General features: G+C 38.6%; 1 protein-coding gene across 1 annotated transcript in view; it reads right to left on the bottom strand.

Moving 5' to 3' along the window:
* LOC134358003 (collagen alpha-6(VI) chain-like) overlaps nucleotides 1-18,137 on the bottom strand; it is a 154,352-nt gene that overhangs the window by 94,443 nt on the left and 41,772 nt on the right. The window contains 7 exon segments of the mRNA XM_063069863.1: nucleotides 675-753; nucleotides 4,986-5,323; nucleotides 7,137-7,706; nucleotides 11,034-11,600; nucleotides 12,170-12,730; nucleotides 13,537-14,100; nucleotides 15,898-16,521. Of these exon segments, the coding sequence (XP_062925933.1) occupies nucleotides 675-753; nucleotides 4,986-5,323; nucleotides 7,137-7,706; nucleotides 11,034-11,600; nucleotides 12,170-12,730; nucleotides 13,537-14,100; nucleotides 15,898-16,521 (3,303 nt within the window).

Raw genomic sequence — 18,137 nt, 5'->3', positions numbered from 1 at the left:
TGAGGAACTCCTGCAGTGATATCCTGAGGATGAGATGATTGACTTCCAACCACCACAATCATCTTCCTTCATGCCAAGTATAATTCCAACCAGCAGAGGGTTTTCACTCTATTTCCCATTGACTCTATTTTAGCTAGGGTGCCGTGATGCCATACCTGGTCAAAAGCTGCCTTGATATCAAGGGCTATCACTCTCACCTTACCTCTGATATTTAGCTCTTACTGTGGCACTCTTTGTGTAATAATTAAACAAATCCTAAGTGTAAATATTTAAAAGCACAGTCCAAAAGAAACTCTTCTGTTATACTTTAAATCATTTACCATCATGGAGAAAGTTGGCACAGCGTGAAGCAAAATGAAACTGATATAATCTCTGACTAGCCACTCAACTGTTCAGCTAAAGTGCCATTACAAACTAAAGTAGAAACAAATGTTCCCTATTTTATTTCATTTCCATTTCTGCATTGAAATTGCTTTCTTCCAAATATCTGAAAATATTCTGAGATTTGAAAACAAGATATGATCTCTGGGTTCAAATTGAATATGTAGCATTTAATATTTAACAGATAAAATCACATTCCCGAAGGTTTCTCGTTAATGATATAATTCTATCCCAACATTTAGTGCTCACAATATCTTCAAAGCAGTATTGTATGTAAATGCCAAGCAAGTTACCATCATGTCGGAGTTTTTCTGATACTTCCTTTAATTTTTTCATTTCATCATCTATTCCATCTGTAAATATTACTATTACCTGTAAAGAGAGGGTTTAAAATGTACAATCAAAATAGGTATTTCAACTCTAGGAAACCATTGTATGCAGGTCACCAACTATTCACTTCTTTTTACAGTAAAGAACCATGAAGGGTTTAGCAAAACTGCAACAAATTCCTGTATGAATGCCTTATCACTGAAATAAGTGTTTGGAATAGATCTTCTACACAATACATTAACACCCTGAAATATACAAGGAAAATGCAGGCACCTAAAACACCAATGAAAATTCAAGTTCAAGTATAATTGTGGCATGGAAAGTCAGATGATGGATCTTATCTTCAAAGATTGCCCTGTTTGAATTTTTCCAGACATATAGTTGACATTCATAAGACCATAAGACCATAAGACAAAGGAGCAGAAGTAGGCCATTCGGCCCATCGAGTCTGCTCCGCCATTTTATCATGAGCTGCTCCATTTTATCCTATTTAGTCCCACTGCCCCGCCTTCTCACCATAACCTTTGATGCCCTGGCTACTCAGATACCTATCAATCTCTGCCTTAAATACACCCAATGACTTGGCCTCCACTGCCGCCTGTGGCAACAAATTCCATAGATTCACCACCCTCTAACTAAAAAAATTTTTTCGCATTTCTGTTCTGAAAGGGCGCCCTTCAATCCTGAAGTCATGCCCTCTCGTACTAGACTCCCCCATCATGGGAAACAACTTTGCCACATCCACTCTGTCCATGCCTTTTAACATTCGAAATCTTTCTATGAGGTCTCCCCTCATTCTTCTAAACTCCAAGGAATACAGTCCAAGAGCGGACAAACGTTCCTCATATGTTAACCCTCTCATTCCCGGAATCATTCTCGTGAATTTTCTCTGTACCCTCTCCAACGTCAGTACATCCTTTCTTAAATAAGGAGACCAAAACTGCTCACAGTACTCCAAGTGAGGTCTCACCAGCGCCTTATAGAGCCTCAACATCACATCCCTGCTCCTATACTCTATTCCTCTATAAATGAATGCCAACATTGCATTCGCCTTCTTCACTACTGACTCAACCTGAAGGTTAACTTTAAGGGAATCCTGTACGAGGACTCCCAAGTCCCGTTGCATCTCAGAACTTTGAATTCTTTCCCCATTTAAATAATAGTCTGCCCATTTATTTTTTCTGCCAAAGTGCATAACCATACACTTTCCAACATTGTACTTCATTTGCCACTTCTCTGCCCATTCTTCCAATCTATCCAAGTCTCTCTGCAGACTCTCCGTTTCCTCAGCACTACCGGCCCCTCCACCTATCTTCGTATCGTCAGCAAACTTAGCCACAAAGCCATCTATTCCATAATCCAGATCGTTGATGTACAATGTAAAAAGAAGCGGCCCCAACACTGATCCTTGTGGAACACCACTGGTAACCGGCAGCCAAATATCTAGACGTTCATATCTAGACATTATAACCCTGTTATAATCAAGCCATTGAAGAATCTTGTATATTTCATCAAAGTCATCTCTCATCCATCCAAACTTCAAGTCCTAAGCTGTTCAGTTTTCTGACATAAAAACACATCCTCCATTCTACAACTATCTTTCTGAACTGCTTCCAATGACAATATAATTTTGCTTAAACTAGGGTACAAAATCTATATACATTGTCCATAACTGGTTCCACAAGTGCCTTGTATGATTGCAGTTGGCCTTCCCTATTTTACACCCCAGGTCACTTAAAATAAATCCCAACATTCTATTGCTGATTGTACCTGCTGCATTTGTAGACTAGATTTCTGTGTTTCATGTACAGTGCTCTGAAAGCCCTTTCTCGTGCAGCTTCCTGTTTCATCATTCTTCCATTAAAACGGAACCTTTTGCATATTTTCTCCATTTGTACACCATTTACCAACTTTCTTACCCCCTCACTCAGCATGGGAAACAAGCAAATAAATATTTCTTTGACTTCCAGCCAGGTACAGGTACCACTGATATTTTGATGACAAAGTCTGCCATCTCTATCAGGGATGTTGCCTAGTCATGTCTAGTCCGGTGGTATATATACCCCGTCATCAGTCCCTCCTGATTGGTTAATCCTCATCCAATCAGATTTCCTTTTGGAAATGAGCCCTCATCCATGCCGATCATGTTGCTGACCTGAGCTAGTCCCTTCTGCCTGCATTTGGTCTACATCCTTTTCAAGTTTTCCTATCTATGTACATACTAAATGTCTTCTAAAAGCGGTAATTGTATCTGCCTCTACCACTTCAACTGGCATCTTGTTCCATAAATCTCCTGCAACCTCTGCCCTTCAGATTCTCTTTATATCTTTCTCCTACCATCCTAAACCTACTGTATAATCTTTAGTTTAAGATGCCCTTGCCCTGGACAGTGTCCATTTACAATACCCCAAATGTGGTCTCACAAATGGCTTGTACAGCTGTAACATGACATCCACATTTGTAATCAATGACCTGACCGATGAAGGCAATTATGAAAAACAACTTCTTCTACATCCTGTCTACCTGTATCACAAATTTCAGGGAACTGCGTACTTGTGCCCCTTGATCCATCTGTTCTCTAATGCTCTCCAGGACCCTGACCTGGTTAACTTCTAAAAATGCAATTCCTCGTGCTTATTCAAGTTAAAATCCATCTGCTATTCCTTTGTCCACTTTCTCAGCTGAACAAGATTATTTTAGTCTTAGATAACATAGCGACATAGTAGTTAGCATAACACTATTACAACTCCTCTGTAAGATAGTTGTATGTCCTTCCCAGGTGCACATGGACTTCCTCCAGGTGCTCCAGATTCCTCCCACAGACCAAAGATGTACTGATTAGTAGGTTAATTGGTCATTTTAAATTGGACTCTGATTAGGCTAGGGTTAAATTGATGGGTTGCTGGGCAGTGTGGCTCGAAATAAAAAATAAACTTAAAAAATTCTTAACTATCCACTATTCCAGCAATTTTAGTGAGACTGTAAACTTACTCACCTTGCCAACTAAACTCTCATCCAAACATACAATTTAACTCCTCTCCATTTTTTAGCATTTCTGAGATGTTTGTAGTATCTTCTACCATGGAGAATGAACAATATGTTGGTTAAACCCTTCTGCTTTTTCTCTAGTCCCCATTAGTATCGCCACAGGTCTAACTTCCTCCTTTCTTCAATACATAAAGTCACGCCAAATGTTATTTTGTTGTATATTTCCATTAGTTTGCTCAAACTGTTTATTTTTCTCTTTGTTGATTTTATTTTAATCCACCTTTACTGGAATCCAAATTTAACCTTATTTTTGGGTTTATTACTAATTTTTGTCATCAAAGATGTTTTCTCCTTCCACTCAGTACACTCTTTAACTCCTCGGGTTAGCCCTGGCTGGTTCATTCTATCCTCTCTCACCACCCTCATTTTTCAACCTCATTCGGATGTGTTTATAATTACATCGCTCACATCATTAACTATCTCACTGAACAGCTGCCATTGTTCATTCATTGTTTAATCTGTTAATCTGTTTCAGCCAACTCTATCCTCAGTCCTTTGTAATTTCCTTTATATCTGGCTCAGACCCAAGTTTCTTAATTTTAAACTAGATGATAAATCCAGTCTTACTGTGATCACTATTTCCCAGTTCATCTTTTACTCTGTGATTCATTTTTTAAACCTGTGGATAATATGAAAACTAATGTTATTATGTAGTAGCTGGATTTGCATTTCGGGGAGGTTATATGAAAATGGATCTAGTAATAGAACAGATTATAGAAAAGGACAGGCAGAAGAATGCCCAGAGAAATACAGATAAAGGAAATTACAGAAACAAGCAGATTGGAATACATATCTTCTTGATCATAACGACACGATGGATGACAGAGTTTCTTGCAGAGGAGATTTCAGATGGGGAGATCATACAAAATTTGATTCAAAAAGGTGCCAGAAGATACATGGGCAGTGGAGATTCCAACTATATAGGAATAAAGAAGATTTGAGAAATACAAAAGCAGAATAACAAAGGAGAGATGAAACCATGAATACTAAAATATGTTGAGGATTTCAAGTTAAGTATGCAGTATCTGGTATTCTGAACTATGCTACTAGCTCTATGCTGAGTTAGCAAAGAGAAGGCAGTCAATGAATCTCTTCTTCCAGGCCTATAAAACTTAATCCCAATAAATTATTCAATTTTACCATAGCACATGAAATGAATTAACATCAGTTCTAGCCAATGATTTCTTTTTTGCAAATATCGTGTTCCCTGACTTATCAAATGTTACCTTCACATTTCCTTCTGCTTTCAGATGAAGTAGCCTTGAAAACGATTGCAGATAATCGGCATTCAAGACCTCGTTGTCACTTTGCATTGACATTAGTTCTTTCCTTATTTCATTAGACTTATACTGCTTAAATTGCAAATCAAAACCCAAGCTCGATCTGTGAATTCCAATCTTAGTTGCAATGCCTTTGCCGGACTTGCAGCTGATGTTGCGAAGATCCATCATTCTCTCAATGATGCCATTCAGATGCATTTGCAGTTTCTGCTGACTGCCAGGTGACTTTGGAAACCCCACCTGTTTACTGAGATCTAGTCCCATAGCAATATCAACGGAGCAGACTGGAAAAAAGAAGAACCTGTTTACAAACATGTTCCAGTGCCATCAGCAGCTAGCAGGTTCTCATTGTTCATTCTACTGATAGTGCCATGTATATCTAACATCAAAAGGGAACAGTGTTGTGATTCAACATTCCAAGCAATTTAATGACAGCGTTATTTTGTTTCACTGCTTATTTATGTGGAAAGGGAAGTCCCTCGCAATCACCTTTGAGAGACCAGTGGAGATCAGACTCCCTACTAAGTTATCAGACACTTTAGACCAGCTTGAAGTCATATGAATCTCTTTGGATTAAACATCCATCACAGAATAGGGCACAGAGCCAAGATTTCATAATGTCCTTCCAGGGGCCAGATTCTGTTACAACTGCATCCTCAAGTTTGCAAATGATACCACCGTAATGGGCTGTAGTTCAAATAACAATGAGCTAGAGTATGGGAAGGAAATAGAGAGTTTAATAACATGGTGTCATGAAAACAAACTTTCCCTCAACGTTAGCAAAACAAAAGAGCTGGTCATTGACTTCAGTGCACAGGCTGTACGTCAGTGGTGTTGCCGTTAAGAGCTTCAAGTTCCTAGAAGAGAACATCATCATTAATAGTCTAATCTGGTCCCATCATGCAGTCACCATGATCAACACTTCTACTTCCTCAGGAGGATAAAGAAATTTGGTACATCCCATCAACCCTTACCAATTTTTCTTGATGCACCTTAAAAGCATCCTACCTGGCTGTATAACAGCTTGGTATAGCAACTGCTCTACATGTGACCGCAGGTTGTGGGAACAGCTCAGTACATCACAGAAAACATCTTTCCATCCATGGGCTCAGTCTATATCACTCACTACCTCACAACCAGCATAATCGATGACCCCACTCACCTCAGATATTTCCTCTCTCTCCCATTGGGCAGAAGTTACAAAGCATATACCACCAGGCTCAAAGACAACCTCTATCCCACTGTTGTAAAGCCAGTAAATGGTTCCCTAGTATGACTATGATGGACATTTGACTTCATAATCCATTTTTTTATTATCTTGCATCTTAGTATTTACCTGCACTGCACTTTCTCTGTTGACTCTGTGCTTTACTTTTCATGGATGCTGCTTGGCCTGCTGAGTTCCACCAGCATTTTGTGTTTGTTGCTTTGGATTTCAAGCACCCGAGAATTTTCTTGTGTTTGTGATTCTGCCTTGTTATTATTTTACCTTGTTCTACCACAATGCATTGAGTAATGATTTAATCTTTATGAGCAGTATGCATGAAAAGCTTTCTCAATGTACATGAGTAAATGTGACAATATTAAACCAATTCCATTTCCAATTTTAATTCCTGTCCCATTCTCTGAGGTTATTCTACTTTTCAAACTATTCTTTCTATTCATCGTTTCTAGAAGCTAATAAGTAATACATTCATTCTCAGGGTGAAGACTTGGCTATATTTTCTTACCATAACTTACAAGTGGAGATAACAGACTGGCATATTTCAAAAGGTATCTTAGAATCAAGCAAAAGGTGCTACTGAATAGCATGACTGAAGAAAGTCTAATAGGTTCCCTTTCCTAAAGGAAATAAGTGAGCTTTTTCACATTAATTTAAATATTTTATGGTTTTATTCATACCAATTTGTTAGTATTTATTTCAAGCACTGGCAAGGTGTGTTTCCAAATGTGCTTGGGGTCCCATGATAGCATAACCAGTCTACACCATATTGCAAAACTGTAGAAATTTTACGTATATAATCCTGACAATCAGTATACAGTCATAATCAACACTGATCAATTAAATAAAAGGAAGAAAAAGAACTATTCACTCACCTGATAATGGCCTTTCTGTACAGATACTGCGGATGAACCTTTTTTTAATTTTCTTGAGTTTTTGAAAATTCTGAACCTTAAAGATGTTTGAGCTGGACCCTGCGATTCGTAGAAGTTGTTTCTGTGCTACTGTCCCTATACCCACAGCAAATACATTTATGTTATTTTGTCTCAAGCGATCAGCTGGAGGACCCACTTCATCTTGTGAGTCTCCATCGGTGAGCACAATCAGGTTTTGGGGCACTCCAGAGGCACTCCGACTACCTGCTTCCTTTGTGAACATGGAGACCACATTTTTCAGGGCAAATCCAATTGTGGTACCTCCTGTTATTTGATTTACTTGGTCAAGTCGAGCCAGCAATGATTTCTTTGTTGAGAAATCTCTTAAGTCAGCTGATTTTTCGAACATTGTACTGAACTGCGCCAGACCAATCTGGACTTCAGTTGGGTCGATAGTGAAGACGTCAATTAGGCTTTTCAGAAAAGATTTCATGTTGTCAAAATCAACGTTATTAATACTACCTGATCCATCCATGAGGAAAATAATGTCTGCTCTCTCGAGGACGCATTCTATGAAAAAAATGATAACCAGTTACGGATTTATCTCAGGCCACAATACTCCTTTCTTCCTTCCCCTATCTACAGCTCCCATGAAAGTGACCGATTCATGTTCTTCAAAATGGTTATATGGTTTCTGGGTCCCTTTAAAATATAAATTTAGTATTCATGACAGACACATTGGCGGTAATACAATATATCATTGGTGAAACATTCCTGCATTGCTAGTAAGGAAGCCATTAGAGTAGATATTGATTACATGGTTTCTGCCACCCTTAGAATATAGATTTAGTGGTCATAGCAGACACATTAGTTTCCATAATCAATACATGAAGGTCCCAACTAGAGACAGTGTGTTACTGGATTGCCTATAAGAAAACGAGATAGGGAAAATGACAGAAGTGTGTGCAGGGTAACACTTTGGATTTAGCGATCATAATTCCATGAGCTTCAAGACAATTATTCAAGAAATAAGAGCACAAGGATAGCAAGGGGCAGAACTGAACCTCTTGAAGATCAGAGTAGTCATCTATGCATGGACCTGAAGGAGATGAGGGAGACGTTAAATGGATTTTTTCCATCTGTATTTACTTGGACGATAGACACAGTATATGGAACTCAGGCAAAATAGTAATGAGGATATGGATTACAGAAGAGGAAGTGGTTGCTGTCTTGAGGAAAATTAGGCTGGATAAGTTTCCAGGGCCTGACAATGTGACCACTAGGATCTTGCAGGAATCTAGTTTAGAAATTACAGGGGCCCTGGCAGAGGTATTTAAAACGCCCTTAGCCATAGGTGAGATGCTGGAAGACTGGAGGATAGCAAAAGCTGTTCCATTGTTGCAGAAAGGCTTTCAGAAAAAGTTCAGAAATTATAGGCTTGGTGAGCCTGATATCAGTAGTGGGTAAATTATTGGAAAGTTTTCTAAGGGGATAGATATATAAGTATTTGGATAGACAGGGCCTGATTATGTACAATCAACATGACTTGTCATGTGGTATCTCATGTCTAACCAATCTTATAGTATTTTGAAGAACTTACCAGGAAAGTTGATGAAGGAAAGGCAGTGGGTGTTGTCTAAATGGACTTTAGCAGAGACTTTGAAAAAGTTCCACTGGTCAGGAAGATTGGGGGTGTAATGAACAGTAAGAAGGCAATCCAAGCTTTTGGACCAGCTGGAAAAATTGGATGAAAATGGCAGATGCAATTGAATGCAGCCAGGTGTGAGGTGTTGTAGTTTTGGGGAACTAACTAGGGTAGGATTTATACAGCAAATGAAAGGACACTGAGGGGTGTGGTAGAACAGAGGAACCTGGGAATACAGATCCATAATTCCTTGAAAGTGGACTCACAGGTAGATAGGGTTGTAAAATGATTTTTTGGCACATTGGCCGTCATAAGTCAACCTATGGCGTACAGAGGTTGGTATGTTGAATTTGTATAAGAAGTTGGAGAGACCAAATTTGGAGGATTGTGTGCAGTTCTAGTCACCTACAAAGGGAAAAGGTATCAATAAGATTGAAAGAGTACAGAAAAAATTTGTTGATGGGCCTTGAGCACCTGAGTTTTAGGAAAGATTGAATAGGATAGGAGTTAATTCACAGGAGCGTAGAAGAATGAAGCAAGCTTATGAAGGCAATATTCTTGACCCACGTTCTTTGTTGTCAGCTATTGATCCCTGACCCTTACACTTCGGCTTGCAGGGCATTTCAGACACAATGTGGAATATAAATGCCAAGGAGCAGATAGATCAATTAATTTGCTTTTTTTCCCCCACTCTCTACAACAATCCTGACATCTCTCCTTACCATTAGAAGGTCACTCCAATGCCCAAGAATGATTACAATTGCATGGCAATGGAGAGTATGCTTCACAGCAAATAAACAGTCCTCATACAAAATGTTTTGGATTCTGGCCAGCTTGATCAAAAACAAAAAATGTTGGAAGTAATCATTATTTCAGTTTGCATTCATGGGGGCAGAAATAAAAAAAATAAAGATTCAGGTCAATGGCTTTCCATCAGCAGAAATGAATTCAGTATTGGGCTATAGAGACAGTGAGGGGTGAAAAGGAAAAGGATGGACAGCTGGAGACTTTAAAGGTACAGATTTGATGTGTATTGGCTGAGAGAAGGGGCAAAGGTTTGTCTGGCAGAAACATAAACCAATTAAATTTTAAATATCGGAGGAGACAGAGAAATGAATACAAATATGGTGCTGGAAATATAAGAAACAGTAAAAACCTGATTATCTGATTTGTTGAGTTTAGTGTGGAAGACAAAAGAGAAATAAGCGGGTTTTGAAGAATTCAGATCAAAGTGGGAGAAACAATACTTCAAGGTTGCAACAGAGCATATTATCGAAGTATAATAAGTCATTTGAAAGATTAGCAAAACGAGTCTAAAATATAATAAAAAATTGATAAGATAACAACTATGTAGCCTTTCTGCTCATTGGCAACTCTGGCTTCACAACAGTTGGCCTGGATGTCCTCAGAGATCCTTGGCACTGATCACAATTCCAGTTCTAGAAGTCCAATAAGCCCGCTAACCGCTCAATCTTACAGAATGAAGGAGCCCAAGCTTCTTTCTTAATCTACATATATTAGTCAGATATAATTCTAAACCTAGTCACTTTCCTTAATGATGGATGCACAGGCAAGTCCTTACATTGTCAACTAAACTGATCTTGCATGCCTCTAAGAAAGAACTTCATCTAATCATATCACATTCCATAATGCAAACAACAGGAATTCTGCAGATGCTAGAAATTCAAGCAACAGACATAAAAGTTGCTGGTGAATGCAGCAGGCCAAGCAGCATCTCTAGGAAGAGGTGCAGTCGACGTTTCAGGCCGAGACCCTTCGTCAGGACTAACTGAAGGAAGAGTGACTCACTCTTCCTTCAGTTAGTCCTGACGAAGGGTCTCGGCCTGAAACGTCGACTGCACCTCTTCCTAGAGATGCTGCCTGTCCTGCTGCATTCCATAATGGTTTACATCTGCATGTTTTAAGGCCTCCTAGACCACATGAATCAAAACTTTATGATTTGCTTACCTTCCTAATTAATATGCATGGTCAATATGAGGACTGTGAACAGACAACTCCATTTTAAGTAAAAAGATCTGTTTACATGAGGTAAATTTGTAAGCTTCACTTCTGACCCAAAGGTAGCCAAGATCGTACTGGGTTAACATCGCCACCCCACGTCCATCTCTCAGCTCCCCATCCTCCAACAGCAATGTCAATACAAAATGCAAAGCACTCCCAGGTTAGTAACTATGTTATAACTAGTCACACATTGTTTTTGTTCAACTCAAAGGTACATCTATACACATTACCTGGATTTGTTTTATCGCAAATCAGCTGTGATATGTTTTTAATTACATCAACCATGCTTTTTAAACTTTGTGTACTGAAACGTTTTTTATCAACGTCCAGTACTCCCACGAGTGCTTCTTCTTGGCCACTGGATGGACTCATGGTGATGACAGTGGCTTCACTCTGTTCAATGTCTTCCAATAATGATCGTTGCAAAGAATATATGTCTTTCCTATTAGTCATCACGGTGATGAACTGTGAGACAACTTTTTGACTTCGGCGTCCACTTGCTAAAAGCTGTTTTGCCAGCTCAAGATCGGGTGTAATATCGACAGCTTTTTCTGCTAAGTTCATTTTCATTATGGCTTTGATGATGTCTCTTTTGCTCACAGACTGGCCCAGCTGGAATTGAATATTAGGTGAATCACTGTACAGAATGGCACCAAACTGCGCATTGCTGGAGGAGACAACTGAACTGTTCACCATATTTATCATGAAAGTTTTCATCTGCTGAAACTCGTCTGGCTCTGTGTTAATTGATCCATCAATTACAAAAACAATATCTACTTCATCTGTTTTCAGACAGGCTGCAGGAGAGAAGGAAGAAGTCATTTACATCATGTACAATACCCATATTCTGAAACTGATATGATGCCAGACAACTTGCAGTAGGAACTTAGTGCCAGGTCACTTGAGAAAGGGATTGTACAAAAAAAAGGTGTCCCTTGGTTTGACCCACATGGTTGGAACCATGGGTGATATTAGAAGCACTCAGTGTTCAATATCTTCAGACAGCTGAGGGTGATAGAAATCCAAGCGCAAAGGATCTGTCCCAACTCTTAGAATTATCCACTATAAAATTACTCCAAATAAATTTCCAACAGTGTCTATTTAAGTCCCTGCCAATTAACAATTCCTTTACATCAGGGGTTCCCTACATGTGTCCCATGGACCACTTGCTTTATTGATATTGATTCATGGCACAAAAAAGTTTGGGAACCCCTGCTTTACATCTATTTCATAGTCAAAGCATGCCAAAAGTTTTGAGTTTTGGCCACAAATTAACAAGCTTATTAATCTTCCTCTAATTAAAGAAGGATTATTTTAAAATTAATCTTTTGTTTGTCATTCTATAAGAATAATTCAATGTTCTTACTGTCAATGTGACCGCAGATTTCCCAGTATATTCTTCGGTCCAGATCTTTGAGTTGGGTGAAGTTTTCAACATAATGAACTTTATCTTGAGCTCCTCCAATTTCCAGAAGCTGACTTGTGTTGGCTTTCGAAACACCCACGGCAAACACTACGATTCCTTGATCCCTGATGGCTGTTGCTGGGTCCAGGACGGCATCCTGTGACTCTCCATCAGTGACCACTATGAGATATTGTGGGATTCCAGGCCGACCACCTTTAGATTGGGCAAAGTACTCCTCTGCAAAGCTCAGGGCATAGCCAGTCTTAGTCCCTCCTCCTATTTGCTGCATTGTAGTGATTGCCTTGCGTATATCATCTTGAGATGAATATCTATCAAGATTAAATTCTAGACGGGGGCCTGAAGCATATTGTATTAGACCCACGTGCACGTTCTCTTGTCCAATAGTGGTCCTGTTCACAATGCTATACATAAACACTTTCATGTTCTGAAAATCAGTGGTACTTATGCTTTCTGATCCATCGATTAGGAAAATGATGTCACTCTTCCCCATCTTGCTGCAGGCTGTGAGAGAAAAGCAATTGTAATTCTATGAATCTTGTACTTTGTTCATGTTCTCCCATCCTAGCAAATGCACTGTACAATCATAATGCAATTATTGCAAATCATTTCAAACTAACTGTATGTATATGACGAGACCGGATCCAGACACATGATGAGGAAACTTCTAGCAGGCAGAAATTGAGAATCATAGTCTTTATCCTTCTATTAACAGTTTGCAATACCTGAGGTTGAAGTGAATGATTTTGCAATGTGTAATCCTTAATACATCAGCAGTGCCAGGGGTGATTGCTTTTCACCCTTATTCTATGGGTTTGGAGGTGGCCGATGAGGTGAAAATGGGAACTGCAGGCTAAAGGTTCTTGATTAGGCAAATAGGTGAATTGTTTGGTATACTTTGCTCTAACTATCCACTTAATAGAATTGCTCAACATCAAATATTTTCTAGGATCCCAACAATCTTATTTTTATTCTGACTTTTATGTTCTTTACTAATGTACTGTATAATTGGAAAAACAGAATAAGATTATCAGCCATTTAGTAAAAGTAATGATCTAGAACTATGCAGGAAGAGGTATGTCAAGGCCAGAGCTCAGTACTCAGTTTTATCCTTTGTAAAGATCAAAGTCAATTATAAATCCTCCTCTTTCTTTACAAATACCATTCTTCTTTGGGCCCTCTTATGCAATTTTACAGCCATAACTTGTACTATTTCTCATAGTAAACATAACAGAGATACCAGGGAACGATAAAGCTAACAGAAGAATTCTCAGTCACCACTTAGAAGTGTTTTCAAATCCAATGCTTACCTTCCCGTGAACAGATTGCCCGCACGATGTTATTCTTTATATCATCCAATGCATCAAAGTTAGTGACATAGTAAACATTTTCTTTAGTTCCTCCTCCAATCTGTTCAAGTTCGGTTTTGTTTGCTTCCCCTACTCCTATTGCATAACAGATTATTCCCTGCTGTTTCAGTTCTCTTGCAGGAATTTCTACATTATCAGCTGCCTTTCCATCGGTGAGAGTGATCAGGATCTGGTTCACTTCATGTTCACGGCTTTTCTTTGCTTCGCTGAAGAGATCTTTCATGTAACTTAATGCCTTGCCTGTCCAAGTTGTGTATCTCATTTGTTTAATATTTTTAACTGCTTCCTCCAAACGAGTTTTATTGGTATATGCAGTGACTGTAAATTCAATTTTTGGAATCATTGAGTACTGGACAACCCCAACACGAACCTGATTTGCACCAATAGTAAAATCTTTAATAACCTTGATCAGGAATTTTTTTACGTCCATGAAGCTCTCTGCTGAAATGCTGGACGACCCATCAACAAGAAAGTAAATATCAGCTTCTTCAGTTTTAGTACAGACTGAAAAAGAAGAATCACTTTAGGTACTAAAGAACAATGAGGACACACACCAAAGTTGGGATGTGTACTGAGACAATAGCATTGAACATCCCATATTGAGTATCACTTGGGAAATATATTAGCTCTGCAATGAATACCAGTTGGCCACTCAAGCATTATACTTAGTTGCACAACTATGTACTATACACAGGTATTTTCATCTTTTTTCTTCTTCAGATTTGTCTGTTTACATTTTGTAGGCAACCATTGAATTTCAAAACGTAAACACGAGGAATTCTGCAGATGCTGGAAATTCAAGCAACACACATCAAAGTTGCTGGTGAACACAGCAGGCCAGGCAGCATCTCTAGGAAAAGGTACAGTCGACGTTTCGGGCCGAGACCTGACGAAGGGTCTCAGCCCGAAACGTTGACCGTACCTCTTCCTAGAGATGCTGCCTGGCCTGCTGCGTTCACCAGCAACTTTGATGTGTGTTCACTGAATTTCAATCCACCTTGTTAGGCCATTTGATTCCAAATACTATCTAGGTGTTGCATAATTATTTTTTCTGATGTGAGGTACAAACAAATATTGAAAATCTAGCACTGACTGACACAAGTGAGAGCAATTACAAACTAACTTATCTCACTGCATACTGAACAAGATCAAAGGAACAATGCATACTTTAACTGGCAGTTTGAGAGATAACTAACAATGAGCTCCTTTTCATTGGCCAAATGCTAGTGCATCTGACCTTCTCATCTGTCGGTCGAGAACACTGTGTCCCGGGTTCAAAGGCAAGATCTTATTGGTGATTCCTCCTTTCTCTTGGATCCAATATGTACAGTATAAAGTAGTATTAGCAAAGTGGATCAGGCTATGAAGAATTCAATACCCTTTAATCCAAGTTTCCATTTATTCATTTATGAGATGCGGATAAAACTGACAAGCTCAGTGTTTAGCATCCATTTCAAATTGTCCTTATAACTCAGTAGCTAACTTGGCTAATTCAATAGCAATTATTTTTCAATCATATTAATGAGTCAGAGGTCACATATTGGCAGGGATAATAGTGAAATTACTGGAATTTTATCTCCCTCTCTCCCTCCCTCGCTCCTATTCGGGATGTTAGTTGGATTGGCAGTTACTTACAATCACTACCAGACTGGCAGTTAAAGGACTATTCCATTTAAGATCTAGGCTGACAACATGCAATATTCAGGGAGGATTACACTGCTTTTTTTGTGTTGTCTTTCTGATGAATTATCACATGAAGTCTCCCTCGCCTCCGTTAGATGGATAAAAAGGTCTCATGGTACTACTTAGGAATTTTTTTCTGATGTTCCAATCAATGTCATCTTAAAAATATAGATTACCTAGACATTATCATAGTGGTGTTGGTGACAGTACTCTTTGCATAACTTAGCTGGTACGTTTCCTGCCTTGCAACTCTTCGAATGTGCTACATTTTCTATAAAAATTTTGACAGGCACTATAAGAATGACCTTTCTATATATGGAAAGATTAATATTGAATTTATATAGCATATACACTTTTTAAACTGAGGCATAAAGCGTTAAATCAAACTTCAATAATTAGGACTATTGTAAACTAGAGAATTTAAAATATTTGAACATTTTGTTAAAACTAGACAATAGTAGTTAGACAGAAGGGATTAAAAGATATATTGAACAATTAAAAACTGAACTCTACCCTTGAATAAGGTTTATATTAAATAAAATGTGCAATCAATAACAATAATTATCAGACTGGTTATGGGACAAAATTCATGGAAAATTTACAACATCTTCTTCAAACCTTCTTTAATGTTGTCATTTTCGACAGTTGCCTCTGAGATTTGAGTGATGACCTCCATGCAAATCCTATTCTGCAAGATGTCTGCAGCAGGCGACAGCATGAGGAAGTCCTCTAATCTTAAAACAAAGGTATCTGAGGGATACGAAGCAACTTTCTCCAGCTCTTTATTGGTGACATCCCCAGTGCCCAAGGCAAAAATATTAACACCATTACGACGCAGTGAGATTGCACTGTCCTCATCCTCATTCTGGAATTTACCAGCAGTAATCAAAAACAAAATTTGGGGGATTCCTTTCTTGACACGACTGCCAGCCTGTGCTGTAAAATAATTTTCCCTTACAAAGTTAAGGGCAGTGCTGGTGTTTCTTCCTCTTCCCCCCTCATAGGGCATTGATCTTACATGATCCAAGATGTCACTCTTGCTGGGATAGGTTGTTAGTTTAAACTCTTCTTTTGGTAAGACACTGTACTGAGCCAAGCCAACATGGACACCTTCAGCTGCTATGTCCAGTGTATTGATTAGGCCTTGTAGAAAACCACGGATTAACTGGAAGTTGGCTACTCCAATATCATCAGACGTGTCTACCAAGAAAACGACATCCGCAATTGAAGCAGTCCTACATGCTACGAAGAAACAAAACATTATTCAGGTCACGAATGATTAAGTATGTGCAGAAGCAAATTAACAGCAATTTGTCACTGACATTGTTTTGGTGGTGACTCATCAGTAACGTTAAAGTGAAGGGGAGTTCTCTGTGGCTCTCTGATCAATATTTATCTCTTAAGCAAAATTGTTATTACAATTTATCTGCTCATTATCTCATATCTTTTTATGAGAAATTTGCTATGAACTAATTAGCTTGTGTTTTTCACAAGAGCAACCAAACTTTGAAAAGCACTTAATTGGCTCTAAACTGTAGCAGCATTATGAGTAAACCTTTATGCATTCAAGTTTTGTCATTCAAATCAAAGATAAAATGATGAGAACAGGTTGTATTGTTTATGCTGGCATTACTTCAACTGCTGAAGAATATTCCAATTAACACTTGAAATGATTGTATTATTTGTTGTGTCAGTGGAAACCTTTCCCTTGAGCAAGGGAGTGGAACAATTGGTAATATTTTTACAGATGATGTCACAAAGCAGTTCATCATAAAATAAGTATTGGAAATCTAAAATGTTCTTTCTGCACAAAGCTGTTGATGCTAGGTCGATTAAAATTGAGAATATTGATTGATAGCTTTGTGTTAAGTATGCTTTTGGAGGCTATGAGCTCATGCTATGTTACAGGCAATGTGGTACAGATCAGCCATGATATAACTGAATGGAAGATGAAGTTCAGTTATCTGAATTACCTGTGTTTAATATTTGAATGCTCCAATTCATCATCAAAGCACAAGTTACGTGATTTAGCACAGCATAATATCAGCAATGTACTAAACTACGAAGTGCAAGTATAGAATCTTTTTTCTATTTTGTCCTTAGTTAAATTTAATGATTATCTTTCATACAATCACTCCAAAATAAGGGATTTTCTTTAATAGTATCAAAAATTTTCATCTTAATAATGTCATAACACCATAAGACATAATGTAAGAGCAGAAATAGGCCATTTGGCCCATTGAGTTTGCTGAAGCATTCCATCATGGTTGATTTATTATCCCTCTCAACCCCATTTTCCTGCTTTCTCCCTGTAACTTTTCACACCCTCGTTAATCAAAAAGCTATCAATCTCCACCTTAAATACACACAATGACTTGGCCAGCACAGCCATCTGTGGCAATGAATTCCATAGATTTACCACGTTCTGGCTAAAGAAATGTTTCCTCATTTCTGCTGTAAATGGACGTCCCTCAGTTATAAGGCTGTGCCCTCTGATCCTAGACTCCCCCACTGTAGAAAACATCCTCTCCACTTTAACCAGACCTTTCAATATTTGTTGGGCTATAATGAGATCCCTCCTCATTTTTCTAAACATCAACGACCGCAGAACCAGAGCTATCAAATACTCCTCATATGTTAATCCTTTCATTCCTGAGATAATTCTCGTGAACCCCCTCTGGTCCCTTTCCAATGCCAGCACATCTTTCCTCAGGTAAGGGACCCAAAACAGCTAACAATATTCCAAGTGCAGTCTGACCAATGCCTTATAAAGCCAAAGAATTACATCAAAGAATTCCAACAGATTGATCAGCTAAGATTTCCCCTGTAGAAAACCATGCTGACTTTAGCCTATTTTA

The sequence above is a fragment of the Mobula hypostoma genome, chromosome 17 (assembly GCF_963921235.1).
Source record: "Mobula hypostoma chromosome 17, sMobHyp1.1, whole genome shotgun sequence".
NCBI lineage: Eukaryota > Metazoa > Chordata > Chondrichthyes > Myliobatiformes > Myliobatidae > Mobula > Mobula hypostoma.
This window is presented reverse-complemented; position numbering and strand designations above follow the sequence as displayed.